Source organism: Melanerpes formicivorus, unplaced genomic scaffold (genome assembly GCF_026170545.1).
Source record: "Melanerpes formicivorus ecotype bairdi unplaced genomic scaffold, bMelFor1.0.p_v2 SCAF_36, whole genome shotgun sequence".
NCBI lineage: Eukaryota > Metazoa > Chordata > Aves > Piciformes > Picidae > Melanerpes > Melanerpes formicivorus.
In genome coordinates this window covers 7,952,788-7,978,454 of record NW_027142388.1, presented here as the reverse complement: position 1 = coordinate 7,978,454, position 25,667 = coordinate 7,952,788, and the positions used below count along the sequence as shown (strand labels likewise).

The window sequence follows — 25,667 nt, the reverse complement described above, 5'->3', positions numbered from 1 at the left end:
CTCCAAGTGATCATGAGACAGAGAAACCTCGCTGCTGTCCCTCAGAAAGGAAGATTCTGTGAAAGAAAACCCTCCTCTGTGAGCGTACTCGGACACCCCAAAAGCCCTGCCGAGGTCCCCCTGTTCATGTGGGCACTTCTACCCACCCAGCTCGGCGCTCTGCTGCGGGGTGGCTGCCTCCTCGTTGTTGGCTTCGTTGGCCATGGAGCGGGTGATGCGGCCCTTGCGCCGGCCCTGGCTGTTGGCCGTTTTGCGACCTTTGGAGGTGACAGTTTCTTTCTCATCGTTGTCTTCCCCAGATGTGTCGTCGTTCTTGTCCCTGCAGAAACAGCAAGGGAAGAGGAAAAAAAAAACCTTGTTGGGTCGATCTGATTTGTTTAGGTCAAATTATTTCCCTGCACGTGTTTGAGGATGGGTTGAGGGTGGTTTTTGTTGCTCTTTGGTGGGGGCAGGTCTGCATTTATTTTGCACATGCAGGCTCTTTTCCCGGCTGGGAGCGAGCTGGATTGGTGGTGAGGTGATTTGTAGCAGAGTTTTTCTTTCTGCAGCTGGCTGCAGCTCTACCACCAAGTGCACAGAGAGACCTGATGGAGACAGGTTTAATATCAGACCATTCAAATTCATTCCTGCCTCCTCCTCATTTATCTTCCTGAAAGGGACCTGCTGGTAAATGTCTTTGCAGCCTAGATATAATGAAGCCAGATGTTCTTTTAAACCCAGTATTAAGCCCATTACAGATAGCTAGCGGTCTGTGTGCCAACCTCTCCCCGACACGGCTCCGACGCTCCCCGTTCGGTGTGAGGGAGGCAGGGCTGGCTGCAGCCCTTCATCCAGGAGTGCTCATGTTGAACATCAATAATGCTAACGGTGAAGTGCTGCGCTTGGCTGCGCCCGAATTGCTCCTCTCTCTCCCAGAGGCTCCCGCAACAACAAAACAAGCTGGAGGATCAGAGAGGCTTTGTGGGCTGATTTGGTTTATATTAAAGAGTTGTTTTCCCAGTCTGGGTGCAGCAGGGAAAAGAAACAAAGAGAAGAGTAGGCTCTGTCCTTCCTTCACCACAGATGAGGTGGGCACACATGGTGCCTGCATGGGGTCAGGCAGTCCTGGAACACACCATCTCCCACTGCTGCATCCCACCGCCACTTCCCACCACCCAATGACCAGCCCTTGCTGGAGATGGAAGCGAGCTAGGAAGCGAGTGCTGTCCTTACTTTGTCAGTTCTTCTTTGTCATTTTCTGCTTCCTGCTTGTCTTCTTCCTTCTCTCCCTCCTTCTCCTTTTCTTTCTCTTTTTCATCTTTCTCATCTTGGCTGCTCCGGGGCATTTGCTGCTGCTGCAAAACAAGGGACATAAAACACATCAAGCACTGAGGTGGATACATTGCAGCACCTGGGCCAACCTAAACAAACGTGGTGAAACAATGCTAGGGGGTGAGCAGCCAAGAGGAAAGAGCATTACAGGCAGAGGGTGCAGGCAGGGCACTCACAGAGGCCACAGGGGTCAAAAGCTTTCCAGGGAGATTAGAGGTAGTTTGGGCTCAGACACAGCAGCCGTGCTCTGTCTCCTGTTCCAGGCAGCAGGGCAACCACTGTGGCTCCCTGGGGTCAGAAGGCAGCGAGCAGGGACTTGACAGAAGGACAATTCCTTGTTCCCTGCAGATGATGGCTTAAGCAACATCAGTCACCATTTGCAGCTGGTGAGATGCATTTTGCTGAAGCACAAAGGAGATGGAACCACCAGAGATGTCCCAAGGCTCAGTGATACCAATGCTGGAATCTTTTTCCCAAGCATCTGACACAGCCCGTGGGGATAGTTTATGGCCCCATATCACCAAGAAGGGAAGATGTCTTACTCCCTGCTTGTTCCATACCACCTGGCACCCTCACTGGGAACTGTTCACCCACCCCAACATTGCTGACTTTGCTTGGACCAAAGGCACTGCGATACCCAAGGGAGGGTCACAGTGATTATAATAGTTCTGGATTTTGTTTCAACAGCTGCAGGAAGGAGGATGCTAGGGAGGCCTGGTTCCCCTGACCTCCCTTCCCTTCAGCCACCAGCAAACCAGAGGCATTTCACAAAGAAATAAAAATTAGAGACGGAAATGATTTATTAAGCCGTCCTGCTCCTGGTTAATGCAAGGCTGCTCGCTCCAGGAAACCCACCCAGGCTCACCCAGCTCCTGCCCGAGCTGCAGGGCTTCCACCACCCCTTGGGAAGGGGTGGAAGGGTTTGGTGATGTAACAGCAGGGGAAATTGCCTTAAAGTGTATTTATCAGCAGAAAGTATGATCCCAGCTGGCCTGGGCTGGCCGGCACACAGCTGTTCCGCAAGTGTGGATGAGGTATCCTTGTACCCCTTGAGCCAGCAGGACTGGTCTGTTCCTGATTCACAGGAACTGGGAGGCTACCTCAAATACAGGTGTCCCTGCACTGGTGGCACTGGGTGCAAGTTAAACTCTCTGCCCCCACAGGCTGCTGCTAAAACGAGAAGTGTAGAGCTGCCAAAACAGACTTTGGAGCAGTTTAACAGGAAGGCTGCTGATTCTTTCAGGCCTGGGTTCAACCCAAGTCCTTCAAACACAGAAGGTGCCATCACCAAATCCCCGGGGACTTTCAGTTCCTCCTTGCATGGGGGGCTGGCAGCTGTGTCACTGGGACCCCCCCATCCCCCCGCTCAGCAGTGCATGCGTGGCAGGCTCAGCCAGCCCCTGCAGCAAGTCCATGCTGGCACACGTGCCAAATGCACCCGCAATGCATCCGCTCAAACCCCCACCATGCTCCTGGGAACAGCTCAGTAGGATACAAGGTGGAAAGGATCTGGAGAAGGCTGGGATCAGCACTTGGTTGCTTAACATTTCCCAGTGTCCATAAAATGAAGGTTTGGAGAATGGGTTTTCTCCTGCAGTGACTGGCCAAGGAATAGTATCATACCCTGTGACATACCAGGCACTGCCCCTGCCAACCCCCAAACCTGGGAAGACAGAGAGGGGCAGCCAGCAGACCTGCTGGGTCTGGGAGGTAAGCAAACCTGGGCTGGCAGCAGAGCAGCAAGGGGCATCTGTAACACACGTTTTCACAGTGCTGCATTGAACTCTCTGACCCCCTGAGTCACGTTATGGAAAATCCCAAGCATGGGTTCAGCCCAAATGCCCATGAGGTGAAGACTGTGACCTATGAGGGCTCGAGAGAGAGAGAGCAGGGCAGGCTCTATCCTAACCCTGGCCCCCACTATCCACTCACAGTCCCTTCACCAAGCCCTTTGACAAGGGAGAAGAACACAAATGAGTTCTGCAACATTTCTACTACCTCGTCATGAATATTTGCTTTTGGAGCAGGAGGAAAATCCTGCACCCTGGAGATTCCAGCTCCCCAGAGTTCAAACCCAGCTCTCCTCCAGCTGTAAATCCAGACACATCTGCATTAGTCCCTGCCCCAGCATCAGGCTTGCCCAAAGGAAGCTTCAAACATCATCTCATCTTATGTCCACACTCACTCAAATAGAGAGCTGTCATCCCATGTAGCTATTGCAGCTCTCCCCCAGAGAAACAGTTTGGGATGGCAGCGATGCTAATGTGCTCCCTGCACCAGCCTTCAAAAGCAGGGGTGGAAAAGTGCAAGTGGCCTTGGAGGCTCAGAGAAGAGCCCAGAGAGGAGTCTGCTGAGCTCCATCATGACAAGGATGGAGAAACCCTGATGGCCACTGTTTCCCACTCTTATCAGAGGTTTCAGGCCCAGCCTAGTAGGATATAATACTAGGGTATCTCCCACTGTAGAGATGCATCTCAATCCAAGGATGCCCTCTAGTGATTGCCCTGCTCTGGCCATGGCAGGGTGTCCCATGTCAGGAGCCAGAGACAGGTAGGAACAGCACCCTGCACACACCGGGATGGGATGGGTCTCAGCTACCTACCTTGTCACACCAGGCTTGACATACATCATTTAGGCAGCATCATCACTATGAGGCCACCCAGAAGAAAACTGTCCCCAGATGGACCCATGGCCATGTTTATGCCTTCATCTGAAGAACTGTCTTAGGCAAATGCTGCTTTGAACCCTGGCAAGCACATGGTGACGGGTTACCTCCTGTGTAAGGGCTTGGCTGCACAACAAGGCACCCCACAAACAGCCTAGGAAGCACCTCCATGGACAGCCATGGTTACAAATACCACCTTACATCCCACATGGGGGTATGTGCTAGGTTGGAGGCTGTGAGGCTGACTGAAGTACCCAGAATGTTGGTGGAGAGTGAGCAGTCATGTAAGAGCTCAGCTATGAATGGCAGAGGGAGAAAGGAGGTGGAACACCCCACCGGGGACCAACCACAGCAGCTGCTTTGGCCCATCCTTCTACATGCTCTACCCCAAACCTCAGACCACTTAGCACTGGAGCTGAATCATGGCATGGCACAGTGCTAGGAAGCCACAGCTGGGAACCCAGGGACCAGTCGGTCCCCCTCCAGCACACGGCTGCCCTCGCGGTGCATGGGAAGGATATTCTTAGTGCTGGACATGGACCAGCTCTGGATGATTCAAGGGACGGGACGCCATCCCAAAGCATGACTGGCCAGGAAATGCTTCCCCAATTACCAGCTGATGTTTCCCTCTGATTCACTCTGCCCTGGTTAGAGGTGGACAGGCAGGTGGGTCAGCCCGTAGTGGACACGCCAAAGACCAGCAACCAAAATACTCAGCTCCCAGAAAGCGCCAACATCTCTCCAGCTACATCCCTGCCCACGTAGGGACAAGGAACCCCACTGCCCGGAGACGAAAGAGGTACCTGCACAAGGTGAAGGGATATGCCCGAGGCCAGGGAAGCTGCCTGTGGCAGAGGGCAGGGCTGTCCCTCCCTCCCGGGTTGGACACACTAACCACCACACCGCCCTTCCTCCTCAGCATCGCTGCTGCTTGTTTTCGTTGCCGACACATCCTGTTTATTTAAAAAGGCCCCAGGACAAACTCGCACACAGGACGCGTGAGCGAGAAGCCGATCCTGCTCCGAGTCCACGGGGACAGGCGGCCTCCTTCCCTGTGCTCCAGCGTGAGCTCCTCCGTAATGACAAACATCTGCTCACCTCTACCCCAGTTTCCCACCGGCCCCGGAGCAGCTGGAGAGGAGCAGAGCGCTGCCAGCCCCCCCGGGAACACCGCGTGTGCCGCGGGCCATCCCCTCACCGGGGCCCACAGGCGGGCACGCATGCTCGATCCAGCGCCCGGAGCCCTCCGGAACGACACGGCTCGCCCTGCCCGGCCAGCCTGGCCCGTCACAAGAGATTTCAGCTACTCTAAACCTCTGGCTACAGACACATTTTCGGGGGACACTGGCTTCCAGGTAGGTTCTGGACCTTGAAGCACTAGCGCTGCTGAGGACCGAGCAACTCGCTGCACAGCCCGGCAGTGGGTCTGCCTAGAAGAAAGCCCCGGCGAGGAAGAGGTGCAGCTCCTCCCACTCTGTTTACTTCCTCAACCGAGGCACTGCCTGCTTCAGAAAGCAGAACGGGAGAGCAGGAGGTGGGGGAAGCAGCTCCCCACCTTCACCTTCCCCAGCCCCACTAAGACGCCTGCTGCCTTGGCACAGAGACGGTGAAACCAGCCAGAATTCCCTTCCCGGACAGCAGCGTGGCCCCAGTTCCAAAGCAGGCTGCTCGCACGCTCAGACCAAGCTCCGGCCCCTCGCGCCCCCTCCCCCCCCCAGTCACTCACCTCCCCGCTCCCCGGCTCCCGCGAGCGGCCGGTCCCCGACAGCCCCATCGCCGGCTCCAGGCCCCTGCTCAGCGCCCAGCCATCCGGGCGCGCTGTGTCTTACATTCTCCGGCTCTGAAGGCTTCCTGACGATTTGCATAGTTAAGCCGTAAACTAACCACAACATTCCTCTTATGATTTTGCAATCTGCTGGAATAACGTGGTCGCTCTAAGTCGAGTCGATGAATCATCATCTATAAACCACAGCTCTCGTCACCGGGGCTCTCAGTGCTGGCTGCAGCCAGCGTGATTAATCCGCCAGGATGCCAAGCTTAACCTACGGCACAGGGCTATTTATTTTCCAAACTTGCAAGCCTCCAGAAAACGACAGCTCCTGCCTTCCCCCCCATCCCTCCGCGGTTAGAGGTACTGGGCTATGGCAAGAGACCAGAGCCTCCTCGCTGCCGCAGGGCATCCTAGCATTAACCTCTGGATTGTGCACCTTGCAACTGGGCCGTCCATGCCCTCTCTCAAATGCCCCTGGCTCCTTGCTCAGCAATCACCCTCAGTATAGGTACCATACCACCAGCATAGCTCAGGTCCACACCCTTAACTCTCCTGGGGACAGGCACAGGCACAACCACCATTTCACTGCAACTCTCTCTGATGCTTGGCTCAACCCTGAGAGTGTACCAGCTACCAGGAGTACCAGTGCCTGCTGTCACTGGCCACACCACTTGCTGGTGGAAAACCAGCGCAGGTCACAGTGTGATTTCACTGTGTGAGAGACCATCCTAAGTGCTGTCTAGCAGTCTCTTGTCTGATGGTGCATTTTGAAGGCAGATTGGCTGCACAGGGGATGCCGTTGGGGCACCAGGAGATGCAACATTTCCAGTAGTGTCATTATAGTGCCCTGGGCTCTTACAAAAGATGAACATAACACAGAAACCACTGACCTCTGCTTGCTCCTTAAATTAGGAGGGAACAAATCACCATCCTCTACACCCTCATGCAGAGGGAAATGCATGTGCCAGGCTGAACAGACAACTGAGTTTGGTGCCACTCAAGCCCATCCCCTGGCACCACAGGCAGCACGCTCTGGGGTTTTTGCTCAAAGGTGGTTTTATAGCTTGCTGCAGCAGTAGAGTGACATAGATCAACCCTCTCCCTACCATGTCACACCAAAGTCTGTCTCATCAAGGGCTTTGGAGAGAGCTGAACCACACCAGCACAAGCCCCATCCCTTTCATACTGCGTCTTCTGCGTGCTGGTCTCACTTCTCCCATGGGTGACATCAGATCAATGGCATTTATGATGTTCTCCAGGGGCACTTGGTTGTGGAGCAGGCTCAGGCCGAGGTCATTGCATGCAATCAGGGAGTTGCAAATTAAAACCAGCCCAAGATAAGCTGAAGACAAAAGGCCTATGGCAGACTGGCCAGGAACACCTGGGGTTTGCTTTGCTGTTTCTCCAGCAGCCTCCAGCGGCCATGTGCATGCCTGGGTGCCTGCTGGCATCACCCTGAACATCTTGTGGGGCTTGGTGCTGACACCATGGAGCAGGATGCACTGTGGCACAGCTGGCAGGACTCAGCACTCTGCTCCCACCTCTGTCCCTGGCACTGCAGAATGCTGCACAGAGCATCTTGGCCAGGAGCAAGGCTGACACCATGAAGTGTGGCTCAGGAGCATCCTCTGTCCTCCACCACCCATGTCCATACTTCCACCTGCTTTCAAACTCTCCCTCCAGCAGGTCACACCAATGAGAGCCCAGGCAGGGACTCTCCCACTGGGCAGCCTCAGTACCAGCCTCCTTTTTTAGCCACCACACTCTCCAGGCACCCATGGTCTCCCTGGAGCGTCCTTCCCCATTTGGCAACATCATAGCAGAAGTCAAGGCGCCCACTGCAAACGGTGTCCCCCACATCTCTGCCCATTCCTGGGCAGGAGACTGGATAAGAAGTACAAGGATAACGGCTTAGGAATGCTTGTAGGTATGATGGAGCTGACTCTCAGAGCCTGGAGCCTCTGACATGATGGTCTGGAACGCCTCAGTCCTTATTGCCACCCACCGCCACACAGCCTGGCTTCTTGTGACGGCAGGCAGCACCCTCTGCTCATGGGAGAAACCACAAAGCAAAACAAGCCTCTGCCAGAGCAACAAAGGCAGGAGGGGGAATGTCTGCCGGCAGCTTGGCTTTGATCGCTCATGTCTCAGGGCTGGGTTTGATGCTGTTGGCTGCAGAAGCAACTCACAAAAATCCAACAGTCAGGCTTGAATTTGATAAGGAGAATGATAGTGAGCATGCAGCTCACTTGGGTCAGCTGCAACTGTGATAGCCTGGAGCTGAGCTGCTCCTCTGGTGGGAAACAACAAACTCTGCAGGACAGCAGTGACTGAGAGGTGGAGATGGAGAACGCCAGGGCTGTGCCCAGCATCCCAGAAAGCACTGAATGAGACCTGCTGTGCACATTCAAAAGCACAGTTCTCTGGCACCATAGGCCAGAAAACATGTCCAGTGCCAGCCATAGTTGGGCTGCCTGCTCATGCCATGGAAAAGCCCCAGAAGTTCCCAGGCTGCTGGTCCTGGGGCCAAGCAGCATGCCAGGGATGAGGAGAGGCTCTGGCTGTAGGACTGCCGAGATGTTGCACCCTGCAGCTTCACTTGCTGGACTACGGCAGGACCCTGCCTGGTGCACATGCTCAAGCACAGGCTTGTCTCTGGTGGGACCAAAGGCCTGTTGGGGGCAGGGGCCCTACTGTGGCTCAGCCTAGCCTAGGGGGCACTGATGCCTTCCCACCACTCACTCCTTGACTTCTGTGAAGCACACAAGAAGTGGTTTTTACAGGACCCTTCTCAATAAGATCCCTCCTTAAATCAAGGAGGGCTTTCCCATAAGAGGAAATGTTTCTTTTCTGGGTCGCTGCTGAGTTTTTAAAACAGTGATTTGATTGCTCATGAAAGGAAAATGACCTGAGGGGAAGACAGTGTACTGTTTGGAAGTAGCGGAGAGGAGCCCCTGCTCTGTCCCAGGCAGGGAACACGTGTTTTTCTCCTCCCTGTGGTTTGCTTTAACTCGCTCCCTGCTGCTCACAGCTCCCTGGCCTCCTGCTGACCCTGCTCTGAGCCTTGCCAGCAGAGGAAGGTGCTGGGTCAGCAGCTCATGGGATGCAGAGCAGCATCCATGCACACAACAGATGCACTGGGGGCAAAGTGAGCCCCACGTCCTTGCAGAAGCAGCTTTCTCTGGGATTTGTGGAGTCTCCCTCTCTGGCAATATTCAAAATCCACCTGGATGCATTCCTGTGTGACCTGGTATAGGTGATCCTGCGTGGGAAAGGGGGGCTGGACTACATGATCTTTTGAGGTCCCTTCCAGCCCCTAAGATTCTGTGATTCTGTGATTTTCAGCTGTGCCTGCTTTAAAAAGCAACTTAGCTATGACACCACTGTTCCCAGTCAAACCTGGATCACAACAGAAAACTCATCCTGAAATCCAACCCCTTTCTACCCCTCACTGTCCCACTGGGAAGATGCTGCAGGTCCCCTGATGGAATCAGTAATAGAGTCATAGAATACAGAACTGTTGAGATTGGAAGAGAACAATCTCACCACTAGTGCTAAGCTACTACTACTAAATCACATCCCTCAGCGCCACAGGATGATGACTCCACCACTCCCCAGGCAAATGCCCAACCCGAATCTCAAACTCCATCCTGAGGAGTACTCATGCAGGTGCAAGTGTGGTGGAGCCAGGAGGATGCATCAACCTGCTGCTGGAGAAAGATGTATCTGAATTCAGGGGCCAACTGGAGTGAGGGGAATTCATGTCACTTACATGACTGTTTTATTACTGCTAATTGCAGACATGACCAAGCTACATGAAAGATCCCAGCTGTGGTGGCCAAAGGCTCCATCAGCAGCTTCTGTTGGTGCTACACCCCAGGTGCTGCCACTGCCTGGCCCTGCTCTGGGCCTGCAGGTCTCACTGCTGTCCCTGCACTGCTAGCAGCCTATGAGGCCGTGTTGGGACCTGGGAACCAAGCAGCCACTCTCCTGTAGCAAGGCATCCTTCGAGTCTTTTCCCAAATATGGCCTCATCATTGTTGTTCAATCACCCCAAAACTACAGCTGGGATTTCAGGAATGTGAGTTTCCATTGTGTTTGCACAATTCTGCTGCCTGGAAGGGTGGCAGGGCTTGGGAAAGCTGCAATGCCCTGATAATGGGGGAATGGTCATGATGCACCTCACGGGGCACACCTTGGGGGCAGGGCTTGGGAATGATGAGCCCAGACTGAAAGAGCAGATGCTAACGCAGAGTTAAAGGTTCAAACATTGCCATGTTTCACAGCTATCCCAGCTCCTCTGTGCAGGCACCTCGATGCTCAGCCCCACCCATGACAGCCCTTTCCCAGTCCCTGCTGCACACCACTCAGTACCCCAGAGAAGGCAAGTGAATCTTCCTTTTTCAAGGCATGGAGATGAACCTGTGCTCCAGCACTGGCATCCTACCAATGTCATTTCCAACCACATAAATTGCTCCATCACTGACTGTCCTTGCTCACTCCAGAGATAATTTCAGTACCCTTTTAAAATACAGCACTCAAGGCACAGGCTTAAATCTCTCAGGATAATTTATTGGGATTTGTGGCAGCAAAACCCATCCAGGCTGTTTCTGTACGAGGTGCTGCATTATTAAAGCAGGATTTTACGACAAGCATCTCCCCACGTGTGAAAGAGAAGCTGTCAAACCCTTTGTCACTAATGAGGAGCCACTCCCTGGACTGATGAAAATCGAAGGCTTCCCAGCAATAGCTGTCACCCACCTCGTTAGTCGCAGCAGGTAATGGAGCGGGGGCACACGCACCGTTAGTGGGGTAAGAGGCAGTTTGCTGAGCTCTGGACCCGATCCTTGCAGAGGGAGGACAGATGATAACATGGCAAGCTTGGACCTGCTCCACGCCACTGCCCAGAAGGGGCTGCATGGAGAGCTGGAGCTGTGGGCAGGCAGTGCCCAACTGGCAGCCTGAGCCTTTGCCAACCTTGCCAGCCAGGAGATGGAAAAAAGTAAATGGTTGTTTATAGAAGTGTGGGCTGGGGCTGTTTGTGCGCGTCGGCGAGGGGAATGGTTTGTGTTTGGGGAGGGCGGGACAGCCGGCGGGACGGATAATTCGATTTGGCTTTTGGCAGGGGGCAGGGAAGAGGGTGGGCCTGGGAAAGGCTGTCAGCCCTGGCAGGGGACCGTGCTGGCTGCCCGGCCAGGTCACACTGCGGCCCCCGCCCCACTGACACAGCTCCGGCTTGGCTCCCTGGCAGAGGAATGGGGGGTCTGGAAAGCTCCAGTCCCCACGGGTGCCACGGAGCAAGTCCTCGAAAGCATCAGCGCTAACAGGGGCCCCTCTCGCCAGGGAACATGTGAGTGCTGTCTGACAGCAGCGCCGAGGGGGCCCGGCCCAACCGAACGTCCATCCACCATGACGCATGATTCAATCCACCTCTGAGTCATCCCCAGGGCGGGCAGGCGGCTCCCCCAGCAGCCCATCACCACTGCTGACCAACCCGAAAGCACCATCAGCTTTGCCTGGCAGGATGGGCACCCGCCTCCCCATCCTAGCACCAGGCAGGAGCCCTATGGCTGCTCCCCCGAGGATTCATGTCTGCTTCACTGCTGTGTGGCCAATGCTGCTCCAAAATCGAAGTGATTTTTTTCTGGAATCAAAGCCCTGTGCTCCACATGGAATTATGATGTTGAATTCAAGTCTCTTTTCTCCCAGCACAGCACCACAACCCAGCTGAACAGCTTGCCCAAAGAGCCAAGCACACAGCACTAATTGCCTAGCCTTGGTTTTGGTGCCCTCCAATGCGGAATGAGGGGCATTCACAGAGAGATGCCCTTTGAAACACCCTGACAAGCGACTGTGACAGCCCCTCCAGGCAACACATCCATGCAAGGGCCTTTCCTTACAAGCTCATGCAAATTTATGCATATTAGTGTATGGTGAATATTGGATCAGTTCCTTTTACCACGATTCAAACTTACTTCCCCCCCCCCCCCCCCTTCCTTTCCCTTTTCAATAAGAAATTACACGCTTGGAAGTTATTTCTCTTCCCATTGATCCCCCTCTTTCAGGGTTAAATGGCATTTTCCCTACCCCAGCAGAGAGGGAGGGCTATTGTAGAAAGGATCTTGAGTCTCAGGAGCCTGCACATGATGCTCAGATGCCTGTGCTCTGGTGCTGGCGAAGGCGGCGTGCCGGGAGCATGCGCCCTGCCTCGGAGCAGGCAGCTGCTCGGTTTGCTGAGCAAACTGCAAGCAGAATCATGTGAAGTCCCTGCTCTTGGCAGGAGATTTTTAGCAATAAGTAGCAGCTTTATGAGGAATATCCTTTGCCAGGGGACCATCCGCCAGGGAGCAGTGGGATTCTTATTTTTTAATGGACTTTTAATAAGTAGGCCACAATGATAATCTTGACATCAGAAGAGCTTGATTTCTACGTGTAATTATCTCCACTTTGCTCTCAAGCTCCCTGCAGCCTCCAAGAGCAAATAAGACCACCAACCTCTCTGAGAGAAAAGGAGCAAGAAAAGAGCACAGGACCACTCGACATGCTATTTGTGGCAGACCTCATCAGCTCCTCTCATCCCATGTAAGAGTCAACCTCTTCCTGAAATCAATTAAATCTTACTTTTGGTGTTTAAACTGCTTGAACCCTTAACAGCAAGAAAACCTGTTCCTGGAGCACAGGCAGCACCAGGAATGTGGTGCCACATCTCCCAGTGCTGTAGGAAGTATTCACATTCCAGTCTCCTCGCCGCACTCTGCCCATCCCAGAGTGGTCTCACCATGTCTTTCCCTGTGCTGTTCCACCATGTCTCATCCTTCATGCCATCACCATTTCTGGTGACTGAGGTTGGCCAGAGGCCTTGTACTGGAGCAGCCCAATGCTGCTGCTCCCCAACCCCCGCCCTGACTCTTTGCAAGGCCACAGTATGAGGAACCTGCACTGGGTTAAAAATAATCCAGGACTCCCTGGGACAAGCTACTCCCAAATGAGCATTTCTTCTGCAGGTGTAGGCAGAATCTGACCTGCTTCTGAAGAGACTCACTAAGCAAAAATCCCACCAGCAGTATTCCTCCAGATTTAATCATCATAGAATCACAGACTGGTTTGCATTGGAAGGGATCTTTAAAGGTCATCTAGTCCAAGCTCCCTGCAGTCAGCAGGAACATCTTCAGCTAGATCAGGTTGCTCAAAGCCCCATCCAGCCGGACCTGGAACATTTCTAGGGATGGAGCATCTACCACCTCTCTGGCCAGCATCTCATCACTCTTGTACAGAATTTCTTCCTTCTATCTGGTCTAAATAGTGCTCCTTTAATTTAAACCCATTACCCCTTGTCCTGTCACAACAGACCCTGCTTTCTTACAGGCCCCTTTTAAGTACTGAAAAGCCACAGTGATGTTTCCCTGAAGTGTTCTCCAGGCTGACCATACACAGCTCTGTCACCATTTCTTCACAGGTGCTCCAGCCCTCCGATCATTTTTGTGGCCTCCTCCAGACCCAGGTTCATGTCTTTACTGTGCTGAGGTATTTGCCAGAACCTAACCTCTCCCATGTTGGTTTGCATAGCCACATGCTGACCCAGTCTGACCTGGGAAAGCAAGTGCCATCAGCACCACCCTCAGAGGAGACTTTGGTTCCCCAAATGGGGTTCTAGAAAGGAGATGCTTCACTGCTCCCACCAACTCCTGGCACAACTTCAGAACACTCTTCCCTTCAGTACCTGGAAATCCCACCCTAAAAGAACTCTCCCTAGCACAGCCTCCTTTTGTGGCATGAACTCAGCTGGCTGCCCCACCAGCCCCCACTGTCTCCCCTCCTCAGTACTGTGCCCTTCCCAAGCCTGCAGGACAGCTCTTCCAGGGCTTCTCTGCACACAGCCTCCCAGGGAATTGATGCAAGTGAGGAATGGAAATGCTGGGGGTATCAAAGCACCAGGAGTGCACCTCAAGAGCCCCCCTACTGCTATTTGTGCAGCCAGTTTTTGAAGCTTGTCTGAACATCCCACCTTCCACTTGAGCCACAGGAAGTTTTCACTGCTTCATCTTCCCCTTCCAGAATCATGGACCTGACCCTGCTTCTAGAATCAATAATGTTCTGGCTGAGCTCCAGCAAAGGTGCAGTTTACTTCCCTTGGAGCCCAGCAGTCTCTGCCTCTGAATGATTTCCAAATACTGCTGTTCTCCACTTGCTCAATCAGCCCTGCCTTTTACTACAGTTGATGCAGCAAGTCCCTGCTTCTAAAGGCTAGCACTGAAGGAGACTCCCAATAGCAGCACAGGATCACAAGTGCCCAGGCTGAACCAGACTCACCCGCACGGATAAGCAGTGTGGGAAGACCTGCAGCTAGCAAAGCTTGTAAAACCCCAAATGGTACCTGCTGGGTGCAGGACGGGCAGGTCTGTGGCCACAGGAGTAGGTAGGCAGATGCAGAGAGGAGCATTAGAATGTCTCTCTCCCTCCACACTTGTTACTTGCTCAACTTAGCATTGCAACCAGAATGAGCTGTGCTAAATGTCTCCACCGCTAACAAGAAACAAATGTGGCCTCATGTTCTAGTTGCTGTGATCTAACAAAACAGACCATGGTAAACACTATAAAAATGTACTGGAGAGAACCACCCTGTGTTTGCTGGGAGAGGGACTGGATAATCTAATAGGGCTTTATCCATCTCTAATGTCTCTGAAAAAAAGAAGGGAAAATTGGGCCGGGTCCATGACATTCGTCATGTGCTAGCTATTCTGATGTCTTAATGCTGCAGCAATCAAATTGGAGCGAGGCTACCTATCTGCCTCCCAATCAGGATCTGGACCCAAGTGCTGCTTTTTATGGCCATGCAGCGTGAGGAGCTGCTGATGTCAGTGGTGGCACAGGCCAGGCCAGTTTTTCCATCCCTATCCCCATATTATCTGGAGAGATACTCCCTTTGTAGTCACCTCACTCTCTTCATGACGTGGATAATTGTTCAGCTTAATGGACCTGGAGATCTACTAGTGGGACCTTCCTCTGGCTGTATCTCGGCTATAGCAACGGCAAGGGCTGTTTCAGTCACCTACCCTCAGGCACTTTGTAGTGTCCTAGGTACCCACCCAGCTCTTAACTAAAAGGTTAAGGGTCTCCTCTAGGTTCAGTGCTAAATCTGCCAGCCCTTGTAGTGATCTCGAACGCCCTTCGGCACTTCAAACAGATTTAAATGCCTCTGCTAAGGTGATCACCAGAAGCCACTCCCACCCAAGTCACCTTCCTCCTATCTCTTGCCCACAGGAAAAGCCTTTAGCAGGTTCTGCAAGGCAAGAGCACCCTCACCCAGTTCCCAGGAGCCTCATCCTTGTTCTCAAGCCAGCTGCTATCTTTGGAGGGATGAAAGAAACAGGCCCCACATAGTCCTTACACAAAGCTGCAGGCTACATGGGGCAACCCCACGGTACTCCTGACACCTGGCCAGGGTTCCTGCATTCACTCCATCAGCTTTTTCAAGCATCTTGGGTTTGTTGTTTGCTTTTTCTTAAAGCTACCATAACCTTGGCATGGGGAACAGACAAACATCAACTGTCATTATACAGCATGTTCTGAAAAGCTACACAGAGCAAAACCACAGCCCCATGGCAGTCTGCAAGCAAGATCTCCATCTGGGGAGGGGAGAAAAGAAGCACTTGGGGTGCTCAGACAAAGTGATGCTGAGAAGCAGTCATGCAAAGCTCAGCTTGAGGGACAAGGTCTCCACACGCTCCTCCAGCTCTTACCTGGCTCTTCCCACGCCGTCGATAATTCCTCCTTACAAGGTTTTTGTAGTTCTCATTCTTCTTGGTCAGGTAGTAATAGAGGACACAGTCTGCCACCGTCTGCAATGACACAGGAAAGTCAGGGAACAGAAGGTCCCAGCCCCTGGCACTGTTGGGGTGCAGATATCCAGGAGCAGTGGTCAGGCCCAGCCATCACTAGGTCTCCTGTTGCTTCTGAAGATCTGCAGCCCAGACAGGCTTCCCTGTGCCGCCCTCCCAAAGGCCTTTGGTGGAGCTGGAAGGGGGGACAGGGCATGGTGTCCCAGCAAAACAATGCCACTATTGCGAAGGACAGAGCGGGGCCATCCTGTGGGCCTGCTGAAATTGAGGTGGGGTGCAGAGCAGGGAGCATCCCTGCTTAAGGCACAGCAGGAGCAAGGGCTGACCCTAGATGACTGTGGTAACTCCAAGCAGAGGAAGGCAGGTTGCCTGTCACTCTGTTGCAGTTAGGCAAGGCGCAGGCTGCCACACGAGTGTCAGCCGGCGTTACTTCCAGCCACCAAGCTCACTGGCTCCAGCACACGACTTTCTTTTGGACAGACTGACATCCTGGTGCTCAAGAACCACCATCCCAACTCCAGCTCCAGTGGGCAGTTCCAGGAGCACTGCTCTGGATCAGACAAGTTAGGAAAATGGGACATATTCTACTCCTGAACAGCACAGGGCATGTGGCACTGGGAAATGTCCTTTGCTGAGCTGGGAGGGTGAATGCTACTCTTGGGCCCTGTACAGAATTCGTGTGGCACGAACAGAAATACTCCCCTAGAGCCTTCACCTCAGGAGCTGGGCGCTGCTGCATGCTCCTGAGGACGCCCGGGGGCTGTGTTCTGCCCATCCCTGTGCGAGTGGTAGAAGCATTTGCAAAGACAGATTGCAACTTTTAAAGTGTTAATTGGATCCCTTTCTAATCTCGCCCTGATTACACACACAGGCAAACACAAAACCTTACAGTCATCTGTTCCAAGGGCTAAGATCACTATTTTTTTTATAATGCAATTTAAAAATCTATTAATTCATTACATTGAGCCATACTTCACATTTCTCTCCAACAGGATAATGGATGTGTTCTGTATCGTAATTACAGCCTGATTTACAAACGAGTACAAATAAAATTAGAAGACATTTTACAGCTTGGAACAGAGACTGGATTGTGAGCATCATCCAAGTCCCACCACTTTCGGCTTTAACAAGTGGGAAAGGCTGGAAAGAGCCTGGTGTTGTACGGCGACAACAGCAGCATGAGGCTGCCGCTGGGCTTCGCTTGCCGCTTTGGACAGAGAAGTCAAGGGCTTCGAGATTATTGCCCCAGCCTCAGTCATGTAGAATCAGAGAAAACTCTTGGCTAGAAGGGACCTCTTCAGGCCACTCCCCATGAAAGAGTGACTGAGCTTTGGAATGGGCTGCCCGGGAAGGTGGTGGAGTCGCCGTCATTGAAGGTGTTCAGAAGGAGTCTTGATGGGGTACTTGGTGCCATGGGTTAGCTGTTTGGGTGGGTTGGATTGGTTGATGGGTTGGACATGATGATCTTGAAGGTCTCTTCCAACCTGGTTTGGTTTATTCTAATAAAGGTTTATTCTATTCTAAAACAGAAGGGGTCCCCAAGTATGCGTGGACACTGCATGAGATAGGCGGAGCATGCAACTAATTACAGGGACCAGAGAAGCAGCAGCCTTTCTTGCTGAGGACAGCACCTGGTTCATCACTGTCCTTTCAGGGATCTGCCTGTATGGCCCGTCCCATAGGTGGTATCCGGCTTGCTCAGAACAGGACTGGAAACTTGCTCCTCCTTCAGATCTCTTTTTCAAACCTCTCATAGTATTATAGAATCACAGAATCAATTTGGTTGGAAAAGACCTCTAAGATCATTGAGTTCAACCATTATTCAGAGTCTGGTGCTACACCATGTCCCGCAGCACTGCATCTGTCTCTTTTAAGCACCTCTAGGGATGAGGATTCCACCACCTTCCTGGGGAGCCTGTTCCAGCTTTTGAGAACTCTCTTGGTGAAGAACTTTCTTCTAGTATCTGTCAGCCCAATTAACAGTAAAAAGGAGAAGCCCAAGAGGCACAGGACAGGCTTGGGTAAGGTGAAGCCTTATTGTGAGCAGACTCTGTACATGACACCATCCCAAACAGCTGAATCAACTGGGACTCAGCCCACCCTCAAGACTCCATCCCTGAGCAAAGAAAGGACCTCTTTGCTTTGTGCCAGGCCCACCCACCCTGTGTGACAGCCTGGCTGGTGCAAAATGCCTCCAGGAGTTGCTGGAAAGCAGCTCTCAGGCAGATCATGGGGTGGGCTGCAACGCCTACACACCAGGCTGGAAGCGTTCACACATCTCGCAGTGCTGAGCTCCCTGGCTTTCCACAGCTGAGTCAGCTCCTGGTCTCTGCAGGGAGCCGGGAGGTGTCTGGACCATGCCTGGGGCTCTGAGCCACCACCACCCACAGGCACCCAGCACTTGCCCCAACACCAAAGGGAGACATGATGGAGAAGAGGCAGTGTGAGCATGCTGAAGGCAGGCAGGGTGCTTACCTTCCTGTCCAGAAAGGATGCAATCAGGCCAAAGTTCTTCGGGTGCTGCATGAACCTGTGGGAGTAAGAGAGAGGAGGTTAGTGTGGGTGTCAGCTCCAACCCTCCTTGCAGCTCAGGCTGTCATGTCCTGTGTGCCTGCTCAAGGGACTGCAGGGGTTGAGAAAATGTCTGTCTTCTGTTCAGCTTCCCAGAAAGAGAGGACTTTACATTTAGCCCCGTGGTTGGAAGCTTAAATGCGCAGATGTTCCTCATGGGACAACTGGCAGCACTCAACAGCTGCCCATCACCCAGCTCCATCCTATGGCCCCCCAGCCTGCACTGATGGCAGGACAGGTACAGAGGGTAGCTGCACACCCAGCTGAGGATTTGAGGTTTGGCAAGAGTGAGGAATTGCCATCAATGGCCAAGCACAAACACCTCACAGCAAGGCCAGGACTATCCCCATTGCCACATGGGACCCTGAGCCTGGCTGAGATGTTGGGAGTAGCTTCAAAGGACAGGAAGGGAAACCCAAACCCCAGGAGGAAGCAGAGCTGCCACGTTGCTGAGTTGCTCAAGAGATTCCCCAGTGGCACAGCAGCTCCAAGGAATGCCAGCTCCTGCCCAGCACACAGAGATGCTGCGCACAGGCTCACTCGCAGCTGCGGCAACCCAAGACGGTGCATTGCCTGCCGGGGACAGAGCTGCCCCTGGGTGCAAAGATGCCTCCTCCAACACATCCCTTTGCCTAGCTGGTAGGGAAGTGCTGAAGGACAAGCCCTTGGCAGGAGGTGATCCCACTGGCAGGAGGACAGTTAATTGGTGCATCACCAAATGGACACCAATGGAGCATGATGCTTGGGCACTTAATGGGGACCCAAGTCTCTATCAGCCTTTCTGCCATCAAATTTTGAAGGGCAAAGTTTGCCCCACTCAGATATGACACAGACTCCAAGACAGATCCCCTAAGACAGGACTAAAAAAGTAAGTTAAAAAAAAAAAACAAGCTGCCCAGACAGACTGGACCCAGCTCTAGGGCTGACCCTTGGACAGGGTTTTCAAGGACATGTCAATGATGCTAATGCAGTGTCGGGGCAATGTAGGTGACAATCCAGTCTTTCACAGGCCAGGCTGTGTCCCATGATGAGGAAAAAATGTTGTGTTTTCATGGTGTCCAGCACAACAGGGCTTCAATGCCTAAATAGGGTCAGGGTGTACTGCACTCATCTCTGCTCCTTTACCAGCAAACCACAGCCCTTCTGGGAGCAGACTAGTGATGGGCTCTCAACAACTAGACCTGAAATCTTGCCCAGAAGCAAATCAAATCAGACTCTTCCTTGTGGTTAGATTTTAACAACTAAAATGACTTCAGACCTGGAGCTTGTCAGCCTGGCAGTGCCTGGCTGCTTTCTCCAAGAGCCTCTGCCACCAGGGTTGAACAAAAAGTAGCACCAGGTTTTCATGGTCACAGGAAGAGGCTAGTTCTGGATCACAATCACAGACGACACAACTCTGGTTCACTTTCAATACCTGGGACAGAAACTGCAGTACACCAGGCAGCTCATCTACTTGCACACCAGGATGAGGGCAAGGGCCAGGGCAGGATTGCCTTGGTCCTCCTTTCAGCTCCCAAGTACCAATGTCTTGAAATGATCTTGGTGGGAGCCCTGCAATCCTGCTGTATTTATGCCTGGAGCTCTGCATCACCCATGGCAATGACACAGAAACCACCGTGCACAGCAGGATGCAAGGACTGGGTGTGGGTTCTTCCAGCCCCATTAGCCAGGCACGGCCCCACAATTAACAACCAAGTAATTAGCCTGTGCGTCATTTGCGGGCAAGCCTGGCTGTTTGGAGTGTCATGCTTGAAGGCTAATTAGCAAGAAGGATTCTCCCCTACCAAAGGCTTGGAGCTGGTTTGCTTGTTTTGTTCTTTTTTTGGTCTGTCTTGGCAATTAGTTATTTCAGCTGCAAACAGAAGTCAACACAAGCAGGACAGGAGGAGGGATACCAGACACAGACAGGCTTCCAGCATGGCTGGTAATCCATGGAGCCAGCCCATGACTGTCCAGAGGCCAGGCTAAGGTGGTGCTGCTGCAAGGGATGAGGTGGCCCTGGCACACCCACATACCTCCATGTCCCTCAACAGCAGTGAGCTCCAGTAGAACTCATCTGGCTGGAAGCTGATCCCCAGCTCTGTTTTTATAGGCATAGACAGCACACTGTGGGCACCACAGATGCTCTGGTCCTCCATGCAAACACAGCTGGGCCCCACTGGGCTATGAGATAAGAAAGAGTCTGGATGAGAGACAGAGCTGGGACTTACAGCACGGTGGTACTCAGGGAAGGGATCGGCAACCCCCCAAGTGATCTCGGTTGATAAAGTGAAGCTGTTCTCAAGCACTGCTTGCAAACAGGAGAAAGCACCAGAGCCAGAGCTTGCACGTGTCTGATGCAGGAACGCATCCATGGAAACAGCAAATCCTGCCAAGAGCTGAAGGGAGTGCTGAGGGATGGGCACCGGCTGGATGCTGCAGCCCGAGGGGTTCTGTATGGAGGGGGGTTGGATGCTGACAGCTCCAAGAATGCCTCTGGACACGCAGTGCCCAAAAAACAGCCACGTAAATCCAAAAACCTAACAGCCTATGGAGCACTGAGCTTCACTGACTTTAAACTGGCTGATGCAGCAGGGATGGAGAAGCAGAACTTCCTAGTTCTTGCCCTGTGGCGAGCAGCAGCTTCCTGCATGTCCACATGAGAGTGGGCAGAGAAGAAGCTCCTGGGCACGAACATACCAACCATACAGAAAGGCCTGAGGCTTCTGTGCAGGTGCATCACCCTGTGCCAGGCTGAAGGTGACATAGCAACCTGGGCTGTGTCCCTGGCGGGGACAAGACAAGCCCTTGGGGAATTCATGTCTCAATGTCCCAGTGCCCCAGCCAAAGCTCCCAGATCCTGTCTCACGCTTCCCAAAGGCTATGCAGAAAGAGGTGTGTGGGCTGCACTCACTTCTCCCGGAAGGTCTCCTTCTCCTGCTCGCTCCACATGTTCATCACCTGCCGGTCCTTGTAGACCTTCATGGGGTCATCCATGAGACCGTTCATGTTGATGAATTTAATGCGCTGCTGGTCGGCATCATAGAGCATGGGGGGGATGACGGCGAGCTGGCGCATCTGCTTCTCCAGGTTCTTTGGGGAAAGCAGAGAACAGTTGGTCAGCACCAGGGGCCCACGGGGACCGCAGGGGACAGATGTTCGAGAGGAAAGGACAGGCAGAGGAACAGGAGGATTCAAAAGCAAGCACGAGGCAGCTTTATTGCTACAGCAACTGTAAATCAAATGCTGAAAGAGGCTATCGCTGTCAGCCAGGAAGCAATCTTTCATTTTGAAATAAAAGGCTCTAGGATACTGCGTGGAAATGTCTGACTTGAAGCAAAACAGCTCCTGATCACAGCAAGAAGCAAGTCAAAGCAGCGGTGGCACAGGGAGTGCAAACCTCTTCCCAGCCATTAAACCTACAGCCCCATGGAGATTCAGTCTTCCAACCCCCACTGCAAGGGAAGGGAGTGAGCTCTGCAAAGCTTTCTGAAAGGGTGGGCAGAGGGACACATCGTGGTTCCCTTCCACAGCAACCCTAATATTGCTCCAGCTTTCAAACATCACCCTAACGGGGCTGTCCTTCCTTCCTTCCCTCTTACAGCAACACCCTGGGACATCGTCTGATGTCTTTACTCCATCCTGTTCAAGCACAGCGTACATCCAGAGCCTCAGCTGCATACCAGGACAGGACCGACTGGGCACACTGGTTTCCTAAAGCATTTGCGACAGAGGGGCCAATGCAATGCCTCCTTTGTGCTGTCCTCTGCCAAAACGCCAGGGCCGCCCATCCAGCTGAGCTTGATGGTGGTCCCCAGCGCACACACACCCTGTTGGGACAAAGGGATGCTCCAGCCACCCTGTTTTGTTTCCCATCAGCACTGTCACTCCAAGTCCTCCCTGTCACCTCGGATGGCACTGGTCAGACATAAATCCCAAACTGGACCTAAGAAGGCCACATTTCAAGTGCTGTTATTTTGGTTTCCAGCTAGATGCTGGTTCCTTGGAGAACAGTAAAGTCCAGTTCCTCCAGCAAGCTGTCAGCTCAGGCCTCCCCAGCACCACTGCCTCCCTGCTGCAACTAAGCAGATCCCCATCCTCTTCCTAAAGCACAGCCCTCTGCACAGCCACAGACATTGCAACTCATTTCATCACATCTCTCATCCACACTAGGATGCCTCCTGTTTATGCTTCTGATGCCCTGGGGGTGTCCTCTCATGGTGGGAGGTCAGGGACAGCTCAAAGCCAGAGCATCGATCTGGACAACCACAGACCACCCCAGTCCAAAGGAGAGAGCCCCTGTGCAGAGCCCTGGCAGGCTGGGAGGCAGCTGGCAGGGGCTCTGCCTGCAGCCAAGAGCATAGAACCTCTCCCTTTGCCTGGAAGGGTCTCAGGGTGCTGAGTGCTGTGGATGTACCCCACTGTCAGGCAGCCAGCCCTCCCTCCTCTCCAGCAACGTACTCTGGGGGACAGATGGCTCTGCTGCCATGCTCTCATCTCCCTACTCCTTTCAAGTCCATGGAAGGATTGGAAGCTCTCATGGTCTCCTCTAAGACAAGCAAAGCAGTGTCTTGGGGTTCAGTAGAAGGCTGTTGGGGTGGAGTTTAGCAGCACAGTGTGCAAGAGGTCAGAGGCAATCATCCAATGCTCCCCTTGGCCATGATCTCTACAGAGCTGTGAAATAACCCTCTGCTTCGGAGGTCTGTGTCCTCTGTGTCATCACCTCAGCTGGCTGACAGCAAACTGCCTGGGACCCTGGGCAAGGAGTGAGCTGCAGTGCAGAGGCAGCAAACATCTCAGCTATTGCTGGGCAATGGCTGCTCTCCCCTCCCAAACACGATCCATTCACTGCCGCTTGCCTCCGTGCCAAGAGAGTGGAACCCTTGTGAAACCAGATCCAAACGAAGCCAAGGTCACAGGGATGTTTCAAGATGAATGGGAGCACTCCCAGAAGATGTGGGCCAACTGGCTCACGTACAAGCCATTCATTCCATAGGATTCCCCTGTGTCAAGCCACACAACCCATTCAAAACAAAACGAAACAGAAAAAATCCTCCACCCGCAGCCAGGGCGCTGGCTCCCTTCCCTCCCCACCTCCCCTTCCAGCTTAAACCAACAGCTAGGAGGTGTTTGTGGGATGCTACCCAGGATGAGCAGCACACTGGGGTTGCAGCTCTCTAAGAGGCAGTTGAATGCTACTAAACCCTATCCACTGGCCACCAGCTCCTGGGATGACTTGCTCCATGTTTTGATCCTGAGAACCACTGCACAGCTCCATTACACCTCTTGGGCAGCTGGAAAGCTGCTGAGTGTTACACAAAGACTTCACTTGGGATCCTGCCCAGAATGTGTATGAGGCATCATGGCAACCTCCCCAGCCTCAGCGTGGCCTGAAGTTACTGGGATTTGGTATCAGATTTCACCATGGGATCTGGTGGTGGGATCTCCAGGCTTCCTTAAAGAGTAGCAGAATGAGAACTGAAGAGGAGCAGGAAGGACAACTCAATCTCACCTCTTGCTCTGAGAGCCCATCGATGATTTCCGACACCTCGTGCTCGCTGCGTGCGGCCGACATGGAGAGCCCACCACTGCCCCTCTGTCCTACCCTGCTGGGAAAGGGCAGTGGAACAATCAGACACTCCATTTTGCAAACCATGGTCATGATAACTCCCTGCCTCTGCTGACCTCCATAAGGGTCATGTCCAAAACACCCAACCAGGCCACCCCACCCCACTGAAGCTCTGACAGTGCTTCCTTCTATCCAGACAACATCCTCCTCCTCCATGTCCCCTTGGTTTCAGGGGTCACAGGTTGAAACCCTCAAATGACCTTCCTTACCTGTGCCAGCAGCCACGTCCTGGACTGCTACAAGAGGACATTCAATACCAAACCACACTAGCCTCCCATGTTATTTACTCCTGTTCATCACATTGCTGCAATACCATAAAGGCATCAGCACCAGCACTATGCATCTGGCCTGCACACATTGCAGGAACTTCTAAATCAAAACCAACCACTGCCATCTTCCCTCCCTTGCATTATAACCCAACACAACAGCCATGTGTCCCAAGGAAGGAAAACTTTTTTTACTTCAAACATTCCTCAGTTCCATTTCTCCCCTTCTATCTAAGATAAAGGAAAGCCCTGATGAGGAAGTTTGGACCCACTGAGCAGTTAAGAGGGCACAAGGGTTTGGGTTCTGCACACATCAGGTGTCCCCTAGGAAGATCCCAGGGCTATGATGGGAAGGATGGGGAGTTTTCAGCAAGAAGGGTGGAGACCATGAAATAGTGTCTCCTCCTGGCAGGAAACAATATGACCTCAACTGACTTCCAATGAGGACTGAGAAATGGACAAGGCATGGGACAGCTAGTGGACATCCCATTCAGTGAGTCATTTCACTTCTTCCATATCATCTGTGGTAATTCCTAAAACCACTGCAGACCTTTCTTCTTCCTACCCATGCTCTGATCAAAGCATGTGCAGGTATGAAATCACACAATCTAATCTGCCTGTGCCTCCTGTACACCTGGAGTAGGCCCACTAGTAAGGCAGCCATTAATGATGACCCAGTCAGGAAGCCAGCGCAAGGGAGCTGCTCCTTGCTCTGCTCTTGGAGATAGCAACAGAAGGGAGATGGACAGCCTTGCTCCTGACATCTTTCCTTATCTCTATGCTGAGCCATCCTGGAGCAAAATCAGCACAGCTGTTGTCTGCTGGCTCCTACCTTTGACTAGAAGGGGAGAAAAAGGACCAAGAGCCATACCAGCCTGCTCCTCCCACGACCCAATCCCACACCCATGCCCAGAGAAAAGAGAAAGGCTGTCTGATACCAGCTCAGCCCCTTCCTACCGCTTCTCCTCTAACCTCTGCATGCGCTCTTGCAGTTCCCGCTGCTTCCGGATCTCCGGGAATTGCTTCTCATAGTACTCCCGCACTTTGCTCTCCTTGGCACGCCGTCGGGGGTTGTTTTCGATGCGCTCCACCTTTTTTTCCCAGGCCTCCATCAGCTGGTCATAGCGCTGGCAAAACTTCTGTTCCTGAAAGGGATGAGGGAGAGAGGGAGCTCAGGAGACGTGCTGGGGAAGGGCAGCTCGCTCCTCCAGGCCTGTCCCTTGATGGCTGCTCAGGCTGAGCGTGAGTCACATTGCTTAAAGCAATACAGTTCATTAGGACACAAACATGCTCCAGGGGCTGGGAGAAACCCAAGGGTAAGTTCTCAAAACATGCCACCAAGTACCCTCAGGCTTTTCCCTTCCATACCCAACATCATTGTGTCTGAAGAAGGGTAAGGAAGCTGGTGAAGGGTCTAGAGCACAAGTCTTATGAGGAGCAGCTGAAGGTTGTTCAGCCTGGAGAAAAGAAGGCTCAGGTGAGACCTTCTCACACTTTACAGGCACCTGAAAGGAGACTGTAGCAAGGTGGGAGTTGGTCTCTTCTCCCAAGTAACAAGCAGTAAGACAAGAGGAAACAGATTGAAGTTGCACCAGTGGATGTTTATGTTGGACATTAGGAAAAATTTCTTTCCTGA

General features: G+C 52.9%; 1 protein-coding gene and 1 long non-coding RNA gene across 13 annotated transcripts in view; one reads left to right on the top strand and one right to left on the bottom strand.

Moving 5' to 3' along the window:
* The window catches only part of NCOR2 (nuclear receptor corepressor 2), a 259,628-nt gene that overhangs the window by 64,966 nt on the left and 168,995 nt on the right, over positions 1–25,667 (bottom strand). For 6 of the 12 annotated variants that reach the window (XM_068157439.1, XM_068157445.1, XM_068157447.1 and 3 more), the window contains 7 exons: positions 24,989–25,176; positions 23,649–23,745; positions 21,051–21,229; positions 18,062–18,116; positions 15,488–15,586; positions 1,213–1,334; positions 147–319 (listed from right to left, as the gene is read on the bottom strand). In XM_068157439.1, coding sequence (XP_068013540.1) covers positions 147–319; positions 1,213–1,334; positions 15,488–15,586; positions 18,062–18,116; positions 21,051–21,229; positions 23,649–23,745; positions 24,989–25,176 — 913 coding nt within the window. Of the gene's footprint in view, positions 1–146; positions 320–1,212; positions 1,335–5,702; positions 5,868–15,487; positions 15,587–18,061; positions 18,117–21,050; positions 21,230–23,648; positions 23,746–24,988; positions 25,177–25,667 lie in introns of those variants that run through there. The other 6 variants (XM_068157442.1, XM_068157451.1, XM_068157443.1 and 3 more) reach the window with 4 other exon arrangements.
* Positions 4,937–16,979, top strand: LOC137450638 (uncharacterized). The gene is made up of 3 exons (XR_010989612.1): positions 4,937–5,331; positions 12,206–12,329; positions 16,579–16,979. It is a non-coding gene; the product is annotated as an uncharacterized lncRNA (long non-coding RNA).